The sequence below is a fragment of the Leptinotarsa decemlineata genome, unplaced genomic scaffold, assembly GCF_025532065.1.
Source record: "Leptinotarsa decemlineata unplaced genomic scaffold, Ldec_3_MD MMD2_tig00000505_RagTag_RagTag, whole genome shotgun sequence".
Taxonomy (NCBI): domain Eukaryota; kingdom Metazoa; phylum Arthropoda; class Insecta; order Coleoptera; family Chrysomelidae; genus Leptinotarsa; species Leptinotarsa decemlineata.
The window spans coordinates 6000542-6019738 of NW_027412549.1; the positions used below are offsets into that span (position 1 = coordinate 6000542).

The following is a 19197-nucleotide window of genomic DNA, read 5'->3' on the forward strand; positions in this document are numbered from 1 at the left end:
AAGATAGCATTTTTCAGATACAATGAGAAATGAAATTTTAAATTATTCATTTTGGTAAAAGTCAAGCAAATTTTTGTACATAGCTCAACCCAACAACTTCTCTTCTGTTTATATAGTGATAATTTTTATAAGATGTGTTAGGTTAGGTTAGAAATCACACGTTAAAAGGTAAGACCTCGTTAGTCCTTAGCTCGCACAAGTTCTCAACTTCTGAAAGTTGTCGTTCGTCTGGAGCGACAGCTGATTAACGGAAAAAACATATTTTTTTTTAACAGATGTACATATTAAAATAACTTATAGCAAACGTTTTGTCTGAAACTTCTTAACATTTGGAAAGCTAATACCATTTGAAGTCAATCTCTGAGTTTGAAATATTTGTAGAAATATTTATTAGAAAAAAATACAAAGAAATAATTATTTTTTGTTACAAATTACCGATTTCCTAATTAGTTCAATAGGAGTAAGAGAAGCAACAATTGGCATCACTGCCGCTTCCAATTCGTATCTAGAATTGGTCGGCAATAAAAAAATAAGATATTTCAACCTTCCTTAGAGGTAAAAGTCCATAGGCGTTAGATCCGGTGACCTGGCCGGCCTTGAGTCCTTGGTTGGCGATTCAATTATTACCAAAATTTGCAGCAAAAAAATTGGTAATAATTGCAGTGTTGTGAAGCGAAGACCCGTAGTGTTGAAAATATATTTTTCTGGGCTCCACTAGCGGCAATTCATCAACAAGAGGTTCAATGTTTTGCCTTAAAATTTTTAAACATCTCTGAGATGTGAGAGTGACATTATAAATGAACGGGTAGATAATTCTACCCCTGAAAACACCTGCCCACGCACTAAATCCAAATCTTCCTTGACTTCTCTACTTCACAATAGAAGGAGGATTTTATTGTTATAGATAGATAGATAGATAGATAGATAGATAGATAGATAATTCTTCATTTCCAACAGGTATAAGTACACTCAATAACAGGAAATGTATAAACTGGATAAATGTATATATATATATATATATATATATATATATATATATATATATATATATATATATATATATAAAAGAAAATGTTTTAAATGTGATAGAAATGTACATTCACATGTGTGTGTTAGCAGGATTAGATACTACAAAAGAGAAAAAAAAAGTTACATATTGTAAGTAAATGTCATAATACAATTCAATATAATAGATATTGGGGATATATTAATGTCAGATGAACCACAAATCAGATTGAAATTATTGCATATGATTGAAACAGGCGATCTCTTTAATATGTCTGTTCTAGCACGATCATAGTAAAATACCTTTGCGTGCCTGCTATTTAGTCGAGGTACAGTAAACGGAATTTTTGCTAGCAGGAATTCACAGCTTTTGTTATTATGTAACAAATTATAAAGGAACGTTATTGTTAGAATGATACGTCTAGTATTCAGTGAGATGAAATTGCCTTATTTAAAAAGTATAGAGTAAATACAAAATACAAAATTTTTTCAAATATAAATATTTTAAAAATTTCCTTTGAACACGTTCTATGGAACTTATTTGAGTTGCATGATGGGGATATCATATTATTACCCCATACCCCATATTATTACCCCATAATAGTTGAATAGTAATTTCAGAGTTGCTGGATCTGCAAATTCCCTACCATTCCTTAATATGAAGCCTAACATTTTATTAGCTGAAGACACGGTACTTTGAATATGAGGATTGAATGACATCTTTTGGTCAAATAATATGCCATGGTCGCGCATTTGAGTCAAACGATTCAAGATTGTATTATTGATATTATATGGAAACATCAATGCATTTTCTTTCTTCGAGAAGGTAACAGTTGAACATTTGTTGATATTAAACTCAAGGTGGTTTGTAGAACACCATACATGGTACTGTGTTGATATCATGCTGTAATGAAATGCAATCTTGAGTTGTGAAGATACTTTGATAAATTTTCAAGTCATCAGCATATAATAGAGTGGAGCATTGAAGATCCAGGGTGAGGTCAATAATGAACGGGAGGAATAAAAGAGGCCCAAGATTAGAACCCTGTGGTACTCCTGAAGTTGGTGTTATTATGAAAGAGCGATATTCTTGGAATTCGATATATTGCCGCCTACCGAAGAGATATGACTCACATAAAGATAATAGTTTAGAAGAGAATTCTAAAAAACCAAGCTTCCGCAGTAAAATTTTCAGGCCAATTCTATCGAAGGCTTTTTGTATATCCATATAAACAACATCTACTTGACCTCTCTGGTCCAAAATTTCTCAGACATATTGATTTATACAAGAGAGGTTTGTCACACAGCACCTTTTATTAACAAAACCGTGTTGTTCAATAGATAACATACCCTTTGTTGCATTGTATATGTCTTTGTAGAGAATCATTTCGAAAAGTTTCACAAAATTACAAACCACAGAAATTGGTCTATAATTTTTAATTTGTGTTGAATCGCCTTTTTTAGTATTAGTGAGATCCTTGCAAGTTTTCATGTGTTAGGAAATGTGTTTGTTTCGATCATCAAATTGGAAATATAAATACCAAAGGTTGTGACAATGGAATAATACAATCCTTAACTAGGAAACTCGGTATTTGATCTGGACCCACGATCAATTTATTCTTGGGGTGTTTGGATGACTGAATAACATGATTTTCTGTAATGCTATTGAAACTGATGGTGGGCAAATTGGCATATTTTTCCGGTAAACGATCGGCTAAATCGGAATCAGGCAAACTATATACACTGGAGAAATATTTCACAAAAACGTTTACAACATCTTGCGTGTCTGTTAGTATACAGTCACCATCCTTCATTACACCAGGGATTCTGCTGGTTCCCTTTCTATTACGTATAAAATTCCAAAACTGATTCGGATCGTTACTCGTTGTGCTCAAGTATAAGAATTGTAGTGGTTGAAAATGCTGACACTACTCACATAAGTTTCATCCGCCCAAATACAATTCAACGAAAAATTACGCACTTGGTTACCACTGAAAAAAAGCCATGCGGCGTTCAAAACCTCCTGGTCTGAGTTCATGAACTCTTCTGGTCCTGTATGGCTTGAATTTGTGTTTTTCCAAAATCCTCCTAACGTTAGTTCTTGATACGCCTGTTGATATTTTCAAATTTTGCGTTGACGTTTTGGAATTATTTTCAACAGCTCCTAAAACGACTATTTCTTCCAACTCCTTACCCCTATTTGATCCTTATTATTTTGAACTTTTCTTTTCATCATAAGGTTGTGTCGCAATCTTGTGACAATGTTTCTAAAAGGTTGTCTTCTCTCTGGATACCTCTCGTGATACAAAGTACATGTTGCTACTGCATTTTCCCTGGTTTATACAAAACTATCATATCCCATTTTTCATAATTTTCATACTTCATTGCGAATGTGTTTGAAAATTGAACAAAAACCATTTATTAAAAAGCGTCTTTACTGCTTCAATCAAAATCTGACAGCTACCAGTAAAGATTTGCATTCTGTTTTATTCAAGGTAATTTTAAGCTCTATTGAAATATGTAGAAATATACAGGGTGTCTCATTAAAAAAATAGTTTTCCATCAATAACTGTTGATATCTCATTTGAAAAAATAAGTGTTTTAAACCATTGAATTAAACGTAAAAATGTGCTATGGTGAAAACCGATATGCGGTTTTCACCATTAAGTTTGTCATAAAATTTGATCCTCAGAGACATTGATCAGTTTTCGTCTATCTAGTTTGATAATGGGAGTATTTGTGTACAGATGCCCAATTTGGGCATTCTGTACAAATCATTCACTTCTGTTCATTATCCCAAGAAACGCCAAATGCCTATAATTGAAGACTAGTACTAACTATAAAATATCATACAATGGCAGCAAGAGAAAGAAGATATTTTACAAATAACAGAACAACTCATAACATATTTTTAAAATACAACGAAAAGCAATCAGAAATGAAAATGACAAACTTTTAATTTATGTTGAAATTGATGAAAGTATATATTAGAAAGAATGTAAACTATGAAGTTCCACTATAGAATTTTTTACCATATGGTTAGGTTTCGTGACGAGCATAGGCAATGAAAAAGTTGATGAAGAATGTGCTGGATATGTGTCTTTGATATGGGACCAGATGAAGAAATGGAGCAATAAAACAAAGAATATTGAGAAAATATACTTGAGAACACACATTAGGGTAGTTATTGTAAAGACTATCAGAGAAAAAACTAAAGAATTGCTTACTATAATTACAGAGCTAATCAGTAGATACTGTGAATCTAGATCTGAAAAAATTGAGAGTATGGAGAAAACCTTGGCTGAAGACAGTGCAAAGGACAGAAACAGCTTGTCATATTTTATACAAATGTGAAGCACTGGACCATACGTGTCAAGCAATTTATAGACCATCCAAATTATGGATAAAATAGTAACAGAAAAGGATTTTACTATAATTAGGACACTTTTTTGTCACTGTTTAAGTATCACCTATGAATGGCTTCATTTCTATGAGAATTAAATCCATATATTTTCCTCAACCCAATAAGCGCCCCTATACAAACATTTGTATTGCAACTGGATATTACTCAATGATATTTACTTTGCATTAGGTCCATTGTGTATCTTTCACAAGTAGTAAAAGCAGATTAGGTTTTTTATTTCATTGCACGATACTGCATCAATTGTATGTGTAGGGACAATGTTCATTGATAACTCTTTTTTGTCAGTTAGAACAAATAGCCATGGTAAGAACAACAAAAACCGATTTTTTTAAATATAAACTAAAAGGAAAATGAAAGATACTGAAAATAGAAACCTAAAAAGTGATGCATTTAGGCAGAAGCAAATAGAGAGAGGGCGAAAAAAGTAATGTGGGAACTAATCAAAATCTAAAAAGTTAATAGCATCCTACAAAACTGGAAGTATTTGTTTAGACTTGTATTATAACAAATGAAAGTTTTTTAAAAGATCTGAAAATAGCTGTGGAATAATTTTTTACAGCTCAACAATATGTAGTTGTTTCAAGCCGATTTTGGAACCTCTGCCCACCTCTTTCAAACTTAAAACGACCTTCACATACGTCGCACGATGTAGTAAAGGTGACTTTAAGAGAGTGTTTTGCGTTTGACCATGAACGACCTTGACCTACGACATATAATGCAAACAAGGTGACTTTGAGGTAGTGTTTTGGGTTTGACCTTGAAAGATCTTCATGGATTCACGCCCTATTCACGCGTCTATTTCGAAGACTTGAGAATTCAACCTTGAACAACCTTCAGCTGCATGGACGAAAAGGCGTCTGGAGTGAGTTTTAGTTTGAATTTGAGTGACCTTTTGCGATATCATATGTGGGAAAATTCGTGATGAAATATTACGGGTCGTCTCACATATAGAAAAAAAACAACTGCAAGATGAACATGGAATACTGTATGTAACATGAGATTGTTCTTTATTGCTGAGGGGAGTTTTGATTTCAGAGTAGAAGGAAAAAATCGTTTTGTTGTTCTTTGTGGAATTGTATTAGAAGTGACAGGAACTAAACTACGAGATACTTTTGAAAAACAAACAATTATTGAGAAATGTTTTGGTTTTCCACTTCTCCGACTTTATACAAAAAAGTGAAAAACTTTGTTTCTTTCTCAAAAACTGATTTCTCCTACAAATATACTCTCTTTCAATTTGAAAAATAATTGAGGGGTACAATACTAGGGAGACTGTGAAAAAATAATCTGAATAACATTTACCCCAAATGTGATCCATGTAGAACTTCTAAAAATTTGATTCATAATCAACTGCCGTTTTTAAACTCTACTGGTGACATAAATTTCAATCCACATCAAATACCCTCCTCAGCTCAGAAATATTATACATGATATGTGGAGACTTTATTTTCTATTTCAAATTCATGCATAAACGCTCTTCAGTTAAAAGGCAATCGGATATGAAAGGTTTCAGTGCATGTGGCATACAAATATTCAGGAATCTAGCTTTTCATTTCAATAAACATAGGTATATTGAAAAGGTGATTATCATTTCCTAAAGACGCCAACTTGGTTGGTTAAACGCACGTCGAGAAAAGTGTTTTAGTTCTGGTATTTGGGAACAGTGATTGTTTTAGATGTACTTATAAATTTTCATGTTAATGTAAATGTTTTGGACATCTTCATAATTTTTGGTTTTTACATAAATATAGCCTGTGCATTATCGGTGGGTCTAAGGAGGTTAAACTCGAAAAAAATACCTGTTGTAAATATTCTTTATCAGGTGAAACAGCTTGTTCCCATCTAACTTGACCATCCTCGAATTGCTGGAAAATAACTTTCGTATCTTTCAAAAAGTTTTTGCCTAGAACGAATAGCTCCAATCCTCCACTAGCCGGACAAGAAGTAAGAGATTTTTTGCAGATTTCGGGAATTCCTGGAGGTTGTGCTGAAAAATGAAAAATATTTGAACATGATTCATTACCAAATATAACGTATAAAATATCAACATATTAATCGTTATTAATACAAGCAAACTGATTATGGTGATTGCACTTTGAGAATATAAGAAAATTATACTTTTTAACAGCTCGTATTCTAAACAGACCACAACCCCTTGGTAAGATAGTGTAGTCCAGATGTGTGTACAAAAATGAAATCCTGTTTGTATAGCTCTGTTGCTGTTAGAAAGGCCAATGAATGGTCCATGAAATTGTACTTATTTGTCACAATGTTCAATTTTGTATCAAATACTTCTGCATTTGTCACATGCTACATTTATTACAATTGATCAAATGTGATTATAGTGAAATAGTTGTCTGATATTTGTAAAAAAGCGACCCTTTCAAACTAGCAAGTATGCATACATTCTTAAGTACCTATTATTCATATGAAAGATAAACTTGTATCTAAATTCGGGTAAATGTAAAGTCATGTCCTACAGTTTAAAAATGAACATCCTAATTTTTGATTATTCAATAGAAAAAAACGTTTCCCTTGAATGAACAGAAACATTCAATGATCTTGGCGTCACATTCGACACTGCACCATCATTTAATAAGTATATTGATAATGTTGTAACCTCCTCCTGTCATATGTACGGATTAATTGCACGTAAAAGTAGTGATTTTAAAGAAACTTTGGAATTAAAAACTTTTTTCTATGCTTCCATAAGATCAAAGTTAGAATATGTTTCAGTTGTGTGGAGCCCCTTTTATCAATATCGTATAAATAGGATAGAAGCAATTCAATGAAGATTTTTAAAACTGCTAAGCCTAAAAACTGATAGCATTTATCCACCAATAGGCACAACCCACTCTCAATTATCAAAAAAGCATAACTTTGTCAGTCTTGAAAAAAAGCGTGAGATTTATAGTACAGTGTTAACCTATAAAATTATCAAAACCATAGATGACTGCCCAACATTATTGGGAAAGTTTAATATTTGCATTCCTAGAATATGTTCCAGACACCCGAGTACTTTTTATATAAAAACATCTCGCACAAATGTTCTGGAAAATTCTCCGCTCCAAACCATGTGTGAAGTGACAAATTCTGTTAGTGATGATCTAGATGTATTTAGTTGCAAGTTGACAGATATAAAATAGCACTTTTGTTTTGTCATCCATTATGAAATATATAATGTATATATGCTTGATATTCATATGAAAAGTTTGTGATGTATTCATTATATTCTGTTAATTCCTGCTCTGAAATTAGGCTTTGCCCTGTACAGCATTGTAAAACAAATAAATAAATAATCGAATTGATAAGAGTTTGGCAACATAATTTCCATCCCTCAGCTTTGATTTTTTGTGATATTGCCATCAGTGAAGTGTATATATCTTTGAGAACATGAGCCCAAAAAATATTTTGGTGAAGTTTTTTATTCTGTTAATACATTTGAAATGGAGGAATATATATTAATAATAATAATTTCACAGAAACACTCCGACTGTTACAAAATATATAAAATGTAATAGTGGAATAGTGTCTCAACAAAGATATGCCCCTTATAGTCCAAGAGCCAGTGACGCATGTTTCATGAAATGTTTGATGCACCCTGAAATTTTGTAAGGCTAGTATCTATGGAATAAGAAGTACGAATACCTGTGTTTGCCTGACCTTGCCCGGGACACCAGGTACTGCGCATAATAGAAACGTGTAAAAAAATATAAGCCAAAATAAGTGTTTGATTCACAGGCCAACAAACTTTGATCGAAAGGTTAGTTAATTTTTAATTATAATTCAAGATGGCAGACACTTTGGAGAGGGTTTACGTATAATTAGTTTCCCTGAAAGTTATTTTATATTAACAAAATGAAATGTTTGCTTCATTATGAAATTTTCAACAGCTACTCAATCAAATATTCAGAAAGTTAATTACAAAAAGCCAGACAGTTTTGTTGGAGTTTAATTCCCTGCAAACATGAAAATAAATTTTATTTCAAATCTAATGAGATAGGTTGCGCGTAGTTGGCGGAGTGAGTAAGAGCACCGATCACCATAGTAGCAACACTCCCCTTCTAGGCTCTCATTGGTTATTAATCACGTAATCTTTAGTAGCTGTGCCGGCAGTACATCGTGTGTTTTTAGTTGACTGTTGTTATTGTGAGCACGTGTTTTACAGTTTTTTTAGTAAGTTTCTGAACAAAATGTCGAGTAGAAAAAATAAAAATTTGGCTACAAGAACGTTGCGTTATGCGCGTTTTCAAACGTTTTGTTCAACCTATAAAAATAAAAGCACAGATGAACCTTTTCAAAAGACGTTGCCTAAATATGTTGCTTCGAATTGCCATCATGTAAAGCTGAGTTACACCAACACCTACTGCGGACTCATTACATAACAAGTATTTGGCGAAACGCTCATCTTTGCACTCCAACATATTTGTTGCCTGGATCCCACGGTTGGACAATAAAAGACGACCGATATGAATTTAAATGGAACAGTGATGATTCGGATGATGATTCTTCAGAAGATGATTTTTCAGAGAACAGTACTTATGAAGAAAATTAAACATATTTTCCCATTTTTTTTTAATAATATATGTTTGTAATGAATATTTTCTAGAACAATAAACCTATAAAATTAACTATATCCTGCAATGATGGAATTTTCAATGATAACCTTTTTTTTTAATTCAAAAAAAGTCAATTTTAATTTTCCATCACCACTCAACTGCACTATTTTCCAATTTTTAATTTATTTAAAGTTCTATGAAAGTCATAAAAATTGAACTATCTTTTTACATCTTAGGTTTCTTTACATTACATCTATTCATAATTATGAATTTTATTTTAAATGTACAGCTGGTAAAGATCACGTGATTAGGAACCAATGAGAGCGTAGAAGGGAAGCGTCGCTACTATGTGATCCGTGCTCTCACTCTCGCCGCCAACTACGCGCAACCTATCTCATTCTATTTGAAATAAAATTTATTTTCATGTTTGCCGGGAATTACACCCCAACAAAACTGTCTGGCTTTTTGTAATTAACTTTCTAAATATTTGATTAAGTAGCTGTTAAAATTTCATAATGAATCAAACATTTCGATTTGTTAAAAAAAATAACTTCGAGGGAAATTAATTATATGTAAACCCTCTCCAAAGTGTCTGCCATCTTGAATTATAATTAAAAATTAACTAATCTTTCGATTAAAGTTTGTTGACCTGTGAATCAAACACTTATTTTGGCCTATATTTTTTACACCTTTCTATTATGTGCAATACCTGGTGTCCCAGGCAGGGTCAGGCAAACACAGGTATTCGTACTTCTTATTCCATAGATACTAGCCTTACAAAATTTCAGGGTGCATCAAACACTTCATGAAACATGCGTCACTGGCTCTCCGACTATTAGCTGAAGCTCTAGTGAATATAGTTCTTTATTTATTAGAAATTCTTTACGTGTTTTTTGAATTTGATAAAATTGCTTATGCATTTGATTTCGTTTGGTAATTTATCAAATAATTTAATTGACGCATAAGACAGATGCTGTTCTGTCAATACTATTATGTGTGTTGGATAAATTATATTATTACTGCCTATAAGATAGTCATGATTCTCACTTTCAACTTCAATTCATTTTTGAGAAGATAAACAATTCATTCATGAATATATAAACTGAATTTTGAATATTTCAACTATGTTCACATCACTTTCCAAAATATTGTACCAAATCTAACTGAGGCCTCAAAATTAGCAGAATAAACTATTCTTAATGACTTCTTATTTGAATATTTGCTCACAACTTTGTTACTATAAAATATTTTATCATGTTTTTGAACGGATTTATTTAGATTACCTTGTTTGTTTGGGTTGAATAATTTGAAAAATTCTGTATCATTGTAAATCCAAGATGGCCGCGACTCCAAAATGGCGGATTACATATTTTTTCACAACTTAGTCAATAAGAGTATCAAATGACAGGGCTTGACTAGTAGGATAATAGTACACTTTGAAAAAGATGCAAATTCAAGATGGCCGCAGCTACAAATTGGCGGATTACATATTTTTTCACAACTACTTCAATATGGGTATCAAATGACAGGGCTTGACTAGTAGAATAGTAGTTAGATTATATTAGGTCCAAAGTGGGCGGGTCTTTTCGACGCTCCACCACAACCCGCAGGGTTTATTGTGGCTCACACCTATTCACACTCGACCAAATAAACCCAGCTTCTTAATAAAGTCGATTACTTTGTACGGTGAATGGTCTATCAGGTCAGATGGTAAGACGTACTCTTACCATCTGCCGAACTCTAAAAACCTGATACGGTCCCTAGCGGGAGAATAGTAGTACATGAAAAAGATGCAAATTGATGGCCGCAGCTGTAAAATGGCGAATTACATTTTTTTTTTTCACAACTACCTCAATATAAGTATCAAATGACAAGGCAAATTCAATATAATCTATACAAAGAACTTTGTCAACTCAGAATCGGGATACAAGCATGGATCTCCCACCCAAGTCCAGATTTTATATCGTGTCGAGGACTGTGTGGCGTTAGGGTAGCTAAAAATGATAGGTCGTTAGCGATACACCACCCAAGTTAAGGTAAAATGTTATAATTTGCCGAGAACTGTGTGGTATTAGGGTGGATAAAAATTAGAAACTGAAAACTTGAAAATAAATGAGAAAAAAAATTTTTATGTTAACGATAATAATGATGTAGATAATGAACTAAAAACTAAAAAACAATTCGAAAGATTGTAGGTAGCAGTCATCACTCTACTCCTCTCAGCAATCTACAATTTTATGATTTTATTATTTTTTTATCTGATCAATACCGTAGATTGCTGAGAAAAATGGTGTGATGACTGCTTCCAAGGGCCTTCCGAATTATTTTTTGCTTTTTAGTACATGATCTACATCATCTATTTTTTTTCTCAATGAAACCGTTTAACATTAACACATATGTTTACTTATTTTTTTCCTAGAATACTTATGTGTGTATGCCAATGAAGGTACTCATGAATATAGACTCCTAAAAATTTTATAGACTTTTCTATTTTTATTTTTTATACCAGTATCTTTACCAATAATGGGGGTTTCAATTTTTTATTTTTGTGTTTAGAAAAAGGAAACATTTGTTTTTTTCTAAATTCAATAATGCATTATTTTTCATGAACCAATTTTGTATATCATTTATCAACTCATTTGATTTAATTATTAATTTTGGAAAATGTCTGATATTAACAACTTTGTATCATCAGCATAATTTACGGTAGTTATATCGCCAAAATTAGACCAGAGTCTCAAATTTTAACTTTGAATTCGACAAAAATAAGCGAGTTCAATTGAAAAATTTTCAATGAAAGAGTCGGGATAATGGAAATATTACATATTTTTTTTAACAAATGTAATTTTTTTATGTAACACAATTTCAACATTACTATATTAATTTCAACTCCTAAACAACTCATTATAAATAATAATTCTTTCGTATAATCAAACTTACTGCATACTATTGGTTGTGAACACACTTGAAGTGTCTCTTGAGTACCATCATCGAGAGTAATAGTGGTCCTGAAAATCATTCGACATCGGGTGGATTTTTTCTTGCTTCGATTGCCTAACTGGTCAGGAAATCTGTGTTCGACGTCGACATTCCTTTCCTTTAATATACCCACGCAATCGCAGGTGGCACTCATTTCTTTTGAAGGATCAAGCTGGAGTTCTATGACACAGGTACCGTCAATTTTCTTTTCCACGCATGGCGTAGAATTTTTCCCGCTGACTTTACATGCTTGATAAAACATATGTGGGGAAACTTTTCCAATATCTGTTCCAATGAAAACCTGAAATAAAAAAATAAATCACGGTGTAACTTTTTGAATTTTCATTTGAAAATCTCAAAATTCTATGTAATATACGAAGACTGTATACTGTGCGGAAAATGTGTGATTTTGAAAATCCACATACTGCTATGTCTTCGTCTGGAATAAATATGAATTTTGCTGTGATTCAGATGAGATTCAGATAATGACAACTTTACAGGAGAGCTTCCTTATGCGAAAACCATGTTGAAGAAATTGTATACTGTACTTACTGTAAGATGAATCAGAAATTATTCAAATGAGGCTATCTTGACATAATTTCATTCTCAAAAATGTTTCTCTGTAGAAGAAGAGGTGAACAAAAATAATTAGTCTTACTAAAATGTGATAGTCAAGTAGACAAGATAGAGTGACTGTGACTTCCATTGCTATTTGAATTGAGTAATTAAAGAGCACAATTATGTCTTATATGAGCAGTCGGATTTTTTATGCAACAGTTTTGGTGGAGCTTTGAATAACACATCAAACCAACGAATAAGTTTTAGGACAAAAATACATAACGCAATGATATTTCACAAAAATCCATCATTTTGTATAGTTCCTTCTCCTTTGAAATTATCAAGTTATTTTCAGTTGAGTGTTAGAGATTCGGATCTCTATTATCAAAAATATTAACAGATTGAAAACCTCAGAAGAGAAAACTGGATAAACTACACAAACAGATCAAAACATTTTATCTAATTTCTAATGTGTTCTCATTTTTAAGGGTTATGAAAAAGTAGTTCTCACTCCTAAATTTCCATTAATTTGTTACTAACTTGGAATGTTACAAATCCAAAGTATAATCAAGATCAAGGATAATTATTAGACTACTTTCTTTTTATGTAATGTTTTGTGAATCAGTATATAAATCCAAAACCTATGCTAAATAACTGAACTTTCTCAAAGGGATAAAAAACCCATTTTTTTCATATTGAAAGAATGAAGAAATCATTTATATTTTTTGTTATTCTGTAGATTAAAGGTATAAATAATTGGAGAATGTGGTTCAGTTATGTCTTCAATTCAGGAAACTGAAATCAGGTCAATTCAAGCTGAATATAGTACATTATGTAAGACTGCCATCTTCCTAAACAATCATATTATGAAGTAGGCTTCTGTGCCCTGAGCCTCTTGGTACAACTCCATCCCTGATTATGTCGAAAGCAACGTTATTGGATTGTGGAAAAAAATTTGATATCTTACATTCATCATAAGATACATTTAGTTAATTATTTTCTATTCAGCTCACTAATCCATTAATTTGAAATATTTTTGTGTACTTACCCTTTAATATATTTTTATATAGGGCCCTCTACTGAGTGAATGTTTTCAATGTCCCGAAGTTAACAAAATAATGGAACATATTTTCCAAAAACATCGAATTATAAATTATTTGAATGTTTGTATTTTTATTTACAAAATTTGTTAATGATAATTTTTACTTAAACATTTTCATTAAATTCCTTGTACCAGCATTATCTCTGTGTTGTGTCGAATAAATAAATAAATAAATAAATAACAATTATACAGTCACATCTAACAGACAAAGCTCATTGGCTAACCTCCCAAAAAATCCATGACACTAATTGAGTAACACGGTTCTGTACTGTTATTGACATATTCATTCAACTTACACTATAGGTGTTGCACATATTTTTATTATCGTGAAGGTTAAGATTTTCCACTAGTTGAAGTGAAAAACTTCATTTTGCAATTAGAAATGGTTAATGAATCTGTTTCCTTTCAAACAGATATGATGTAATAATAAGAGATTACTATCAGAGTTACACTAATTATTCACATTATTGTAACTACTACTACTACTACTAGCACAAAATACTATTAACATTTTGAAGATTATTTCTCGAAAGGAAATACGGCTATTTTGCACCCTCGGTAGACAAGTATATCACAGTTAGGTATAGTTTTTCATTTGTGGATATATAAAAGAAATATATCAAATTGAAATGGAATTATGTTTTAATCATTTCAAGTGCGACTTATATACCTGTAATGTTGCCGGTTTGTAGTAGCCAGTCAGTTGTACAATAGGAAAACCGTTTCCTTCCCTGTCCTTGACGGCACCTCTGCTGCCTTCAGTCTGATATCTCGCTCTGTGTTGTTGCTCTGGTTGTTTCAGTATCGTTAAGGAAGCCTCCACTGAAAAAATATGTTAAAAGGGAACATTAATCTGAAATTATATGAAAATTATGTCCTATATACAGTGCAACACACTCAAGATGAAGCACCCCTGTATTTTAGTCATTTTTGAAAGCAGAGATTTAATTTTTGGTAAAGGCGTATGGACCGCCCTTTTCGCAAGCCAGCGGCCATGAAGATCCTTCTAGATCTACCTCCTTTCCACATTTTTCTGGAGAGAGAGGCTAGATGGACTGCATATAGACTTGTGCACATTGCCAATTGCACAAATCAATTTAGTGCAGAGTGCAACAGACTGTTGGTTGACACTGGAAGTCACAGCATCAGATGGATCAAAAACACCTTCCGCTTCTGGTGCAGGTGTTTTCAGCCACAGACCCAGGACAGAGATATCAACTTGCCTAGGAACCTATGCGACTGTATTTCAAGCGGAAATTTACGCTATTGACTTGTGTGCGGAGAGATTGGAAGAATCCAACCTCATACACAAGTTAATAAAAATATTCTCGGTCAAACAAACGGCGTTGGAAGCTCTTGGCTCCTACCGAGCAGCGTCTAAATTGGTAGCAAATTTCCAAAAACAACTCTCCTCGATAGGAAAACTTAACAGATTGTCTCTGGTCTGAATTCCTGGCCATACTTGCCTGGACGGCAATGATGCCTGTCAGAATAAGACAGTGTGTGTCGCCTCTGTTTGGAAAATGATGAAACAGCAGAGCACATACTTTGTGCCTGCCCCGCTGGGGACCGAATCAGGTTTTTAGAGTTCGGCAGAGCCGTACTCTTACCATCTGACCTGAAAGACCACTCACCATACAAAATAATTGGCTTCATTAAGAAGCTTGGTTTATTTGGTCTAGTGTAAATAGGTGTGAGCCACAATAAACCCTTGCGGGTTGCGGTGGAGGGTCGAATAAACCCACTCTTTTAGATCTAACCCAGCCTAACCTAGACCGAGTGATAGCCTTGAACCCAGCCTACTGAGATCTCTCGAAAAGGGCAAATTCTCGATATTTTACTTCGCGTTGGATATACTGAAATAAGTTATTTGAAAAAGTTGTTAAGAAATTGATTTTAACTCTGCCCTGGTTGCCCCAAAAGTAAAAAAAAATGAAATAGAAAGCTATATATAGACTTTTGTCACAAGCTCAAAAGTTCGAGATTGAGCTTTTTCTACATTTCATTCAATTAGATATATAATTCCATTGAAAAGTGATATATTTTCAGAATTCTGAATTATGATGCTCACTTAGTAAATCATATCATAAATATCACTAGTTCGGACTTCCATTGTCTATTATATAAAATGATCTGAAATCCCTGAAACAATTAAAAAAGAATAATTAAAAAGAATAGTTGAAAATAACAATTATATTAAGCAACAATAAACCTGAAATGAAATGATAGTGAAATAACCTACAAGTAAAAATATAATAATTGAATAAATAAAAATTAAAGGAATGCAAAAAGAAAATAATAAAAAATAAAAAGGTGTAGAGATTCCAAGTCACGTTAGTTCACGACGTTTCGATTGTTGGTATCTACAATCGTCTTCGGGTGATGACTGGACTTATTCCTCCGAGAGATGACTATTTTATAGGTCGTTGAAATACTTTCACTTTCTCTACTTTCAACGACCTATAAAATAGTCATCTCTCGGAGGAATCAGTCCAGTCATCACCCGAAGATGATTGTAGATACCAACAATCGAAACGTCGTGAACTAACGTGACTTGGAATCTCTACACTTTATTTTTATTATTTTCTTTTTTGCATTCCTTTAATTTTATTTATTCAATTTATTATATTTTTACTTGTAGGTTATTTCACTATCATTTCATTTCAGGTTTATTGTTGCTTAATATAATTGTTATTTTCAACTATTCTTTTTAATTATTCTTTTTTACTTGTTTCAGGGATTTCAGATCATTTTATATAATAGACAATGGAAGTCCGAACTAGTGAAATTCATCACGAAACATTGTCAATCACCTTCAAACAAACATATCATAAATAATTGAAATAGTAAGTACTGGCTTACCGCATTGTGACGAAGATTGTAATTGTGTAGTTAAAAGTATTGGTCCTGCAGATTGCTGTCTGCTAGTAAGAGGAATACATCGGGGAACCGCTCGTCCAGAAGTAGGGGCAGGATTATTGGACATACTAAGTGATGATACTGTACCAGCAGGAGCTGTTCTTATCAAACTGTAATGAAAAATGATGGAAAACATATGGAAAATATAATAAGAAAATCTAATTCAAAATCATCTCTGGAGATGAATATACGGCTTTTCATGCCATCTTTATCTGAAAATAAATGTATTTTTTTATTATTATAATCAATATTTACACTTCATCTTTTTTCTCAAATCGTACAATGTTCTTTAGTATACGTCATAAAATACTGCTTTCCGAGTCATATCAAACTTATTTGCAGATATAAAAAAAGTCAGTATTAAACTCTCAAAGTGGTTGAAAAATAAAAATATTCCAAATGGCTCAAATTCAACGTCTTTTCAAAGATATTTATTTTTTTTTTTGGATACTTTTTGTCATTTAATGATTATTTTGCCCTGTTTTCTAGTACTACAGGAGGCAGTGATGATGTGACGTAGAAAGGACAATATTTTAATTCAATATATTTGTATCAAAGAGAAATACAGGGTGGGCCATCTAAAACTTGACATGGAGGTTTTGGGTACTAATCTGGCAAAACATAAAAAACGCTCAGACAGGTCGATTTTTATTGGGAGGGGAACAGTTTTTTCCCCATTTACAGCGTCGTCACTTCAACCCCGGAGCAGAGGGGTGAGCAACCCTTGGAGTTTTCATAGGGGACTGGGAGCGAGTCTCACATCGTTTGAAAGATCTTGGAATTCTGGTAAATTTTCGTTATGCGGACACCCGGCGATTTTGAAAAAAAATTTTGACTGTACTTACGTATTTTGATGCGTAGATTACGAATCCGAAAGAAACAAGCGGCGCTCTCCCTTATTTGAAAAGTTACGGCCCTTCAAAGTTCAGAAAAGGGCAACTTTTCAGCCTTCTTTTTCACTAAATAAACTATTTAAAAACACGCATTTATTCACTAGGTCACCTTTACACCTTATTCCTCCTTCTTTAACACTTTTTACTTCAATAATCATTTTTCTTATAAAAAAACTTAATTTAAAAACGAATGCTTCTCCTGGTGACATTATTCTATTTTTAGGTTAGTTACTAGTGACATTTCAGAAAAAAGCGGTTGGTATTTGCCGTCGCCTACTATTTCAAATTCGTAATACACCACCAAAAACCAATTTACGATCTAAAGAATGAAGGTAAAAAACATTTGAATTACTTCAGGAATATGGACTGCATCAGTCGTACCAACCATATCATTAACCTTAAAAACGTAAAATACAGTGATTTGTAACCAAAAAGCAGCTTCGTACATTTTTAACATTTTTATAAGAAAAATGTTGATTATTGAAGTGAAAAGTGTTAAAGAAGGAGCAATAAGGTGTAAAGGTGACCTACTGAATAAATGCTTGTATTTTTAAATAGTTTATTTAGTGAAAAAGAAGGCTGAAAATTTGCCCTTTTCTGAACTTTGAAGGGCCGTAACTTTTTAAATAAGGGAGAGCGCCGCTTTTTTCTTTCGGATTCGTAATCCACGCATCAAAATACGTAAGTACAGTCAAAAATTTTTTCAAAATCGCCGGGTGTCCACATAACGAAAATTTACCCTTTCTTTTGCTCATAGTATGGTCAAGCTCAACGTGGCCCAGAATTGCCACGACACATTATTCCCATGTTGTTGATTGAATAGTACAGCGTCTCTCGCAGCACAACGTCTATTTCCATAGTACAGTTGAATCAACTCAACCCTCTCTGCAGTTGTGTAAACCATTGTTTCTTTAGCAACACTTTACGGCACTCACTTAATGTAGATATCACTTTTAACTTAAAAATGAGAAGTAAACACAGCATTTTTAACCATTTCTCAATTGTAATAGTCCTATTTTCAGAGAAGAACTAAAAAATTAACAAAAAAGTAGCGTAAGAAACAAATGAAAGAGTTCCGAATACATTTCAACTGAGCAGTGACGTACAACAATTTGTTGCTATTAGCAATATTGAAAAAGTTAATCATCGGAAAGAACTCTTTTGAATACGTCCAAACTTTAAAAAATGTACACCATTGTTTAGAGAATTCCAAGATCTTTCTAAAGATGTGCGACTCGCCCCCTATTCTCTATTAAAATTCCAAGGGTTGTTCACCCCTCTGCTCCGGGGTTGAAGTGACGACGCTGTAAATGGGGAAAAAAACTACCCCCCTCCCAATACCTGTGTGAGTGTTTTTTCGCATTTGCAAAATTAGTACCCAAAACCTCCATGTCAAGTTTTCGATGGCTCACCCTGTATACTGTTTATTAGTATAGTCTATACGAAGTCAATCCGAACAGCTTAATGAAAGACTAATTAATGTACCGGGTCTCGTTACTTGTGTCTTCTCTTGAAACTTCAAAAACGCCGTGTTTCATGGGGTCATATAGGCAGTATCGAGACGTAGGAGACGCACTCTAATTCGGGAAGTCCAATGCAAATTCAAGCAATAGTCTGAAGTTTTTGTCATAGTAGAATAATATAAGCAGTAGGCTCTCTTACCACGTGATCCGCCCGAGTTGCCGGGAACCTTCAACTGCTCTTTGAAAGAGATTCTCATCCAACGCGTTCAGTGCTGTAGTATTGAAGGATTCGATG

At 33.1% G+C, this 19197-nt stretch overlaps 1 protein-coding gene across 5 annotated transcripts in view; it reads right to left on the minus strand.

The window, feature by feature from the left end:
• Nucleotides 1-19197, minus strand: part of NFAT (nuclear factor of activated T cells 3) — a 259305-nt gene that overhangs the window by 18935 nt on the left and 221173 nt on the right. For all 5 annotated transcript variants that reach the window (XM_074173812.1, XM_074173810.1, XM_074173811.1 and 2 more), the window contains 4 exons: nucleotides 16490-16656; nucleotides 14298-14449; nucleotides 11929-12268; nucleotides 6229-6416 (listed from right to left, as the gene is read on the minus strand). In XM_074173812.1, coding sequence (XP_074029913.1) covers nucleotides 6229-6416; nucleotides 11929-12268; nucleotides 14298-14449; nucleotides 16490-16656 — 847 coding nt within the window. The remainder of the gene's footprint in view (nucleotides 1-6228; nucleotides 6417-11928; nucleotides 12269-14297; nucleotides 14450-16489; nucleotides 16657-19197) is intronic.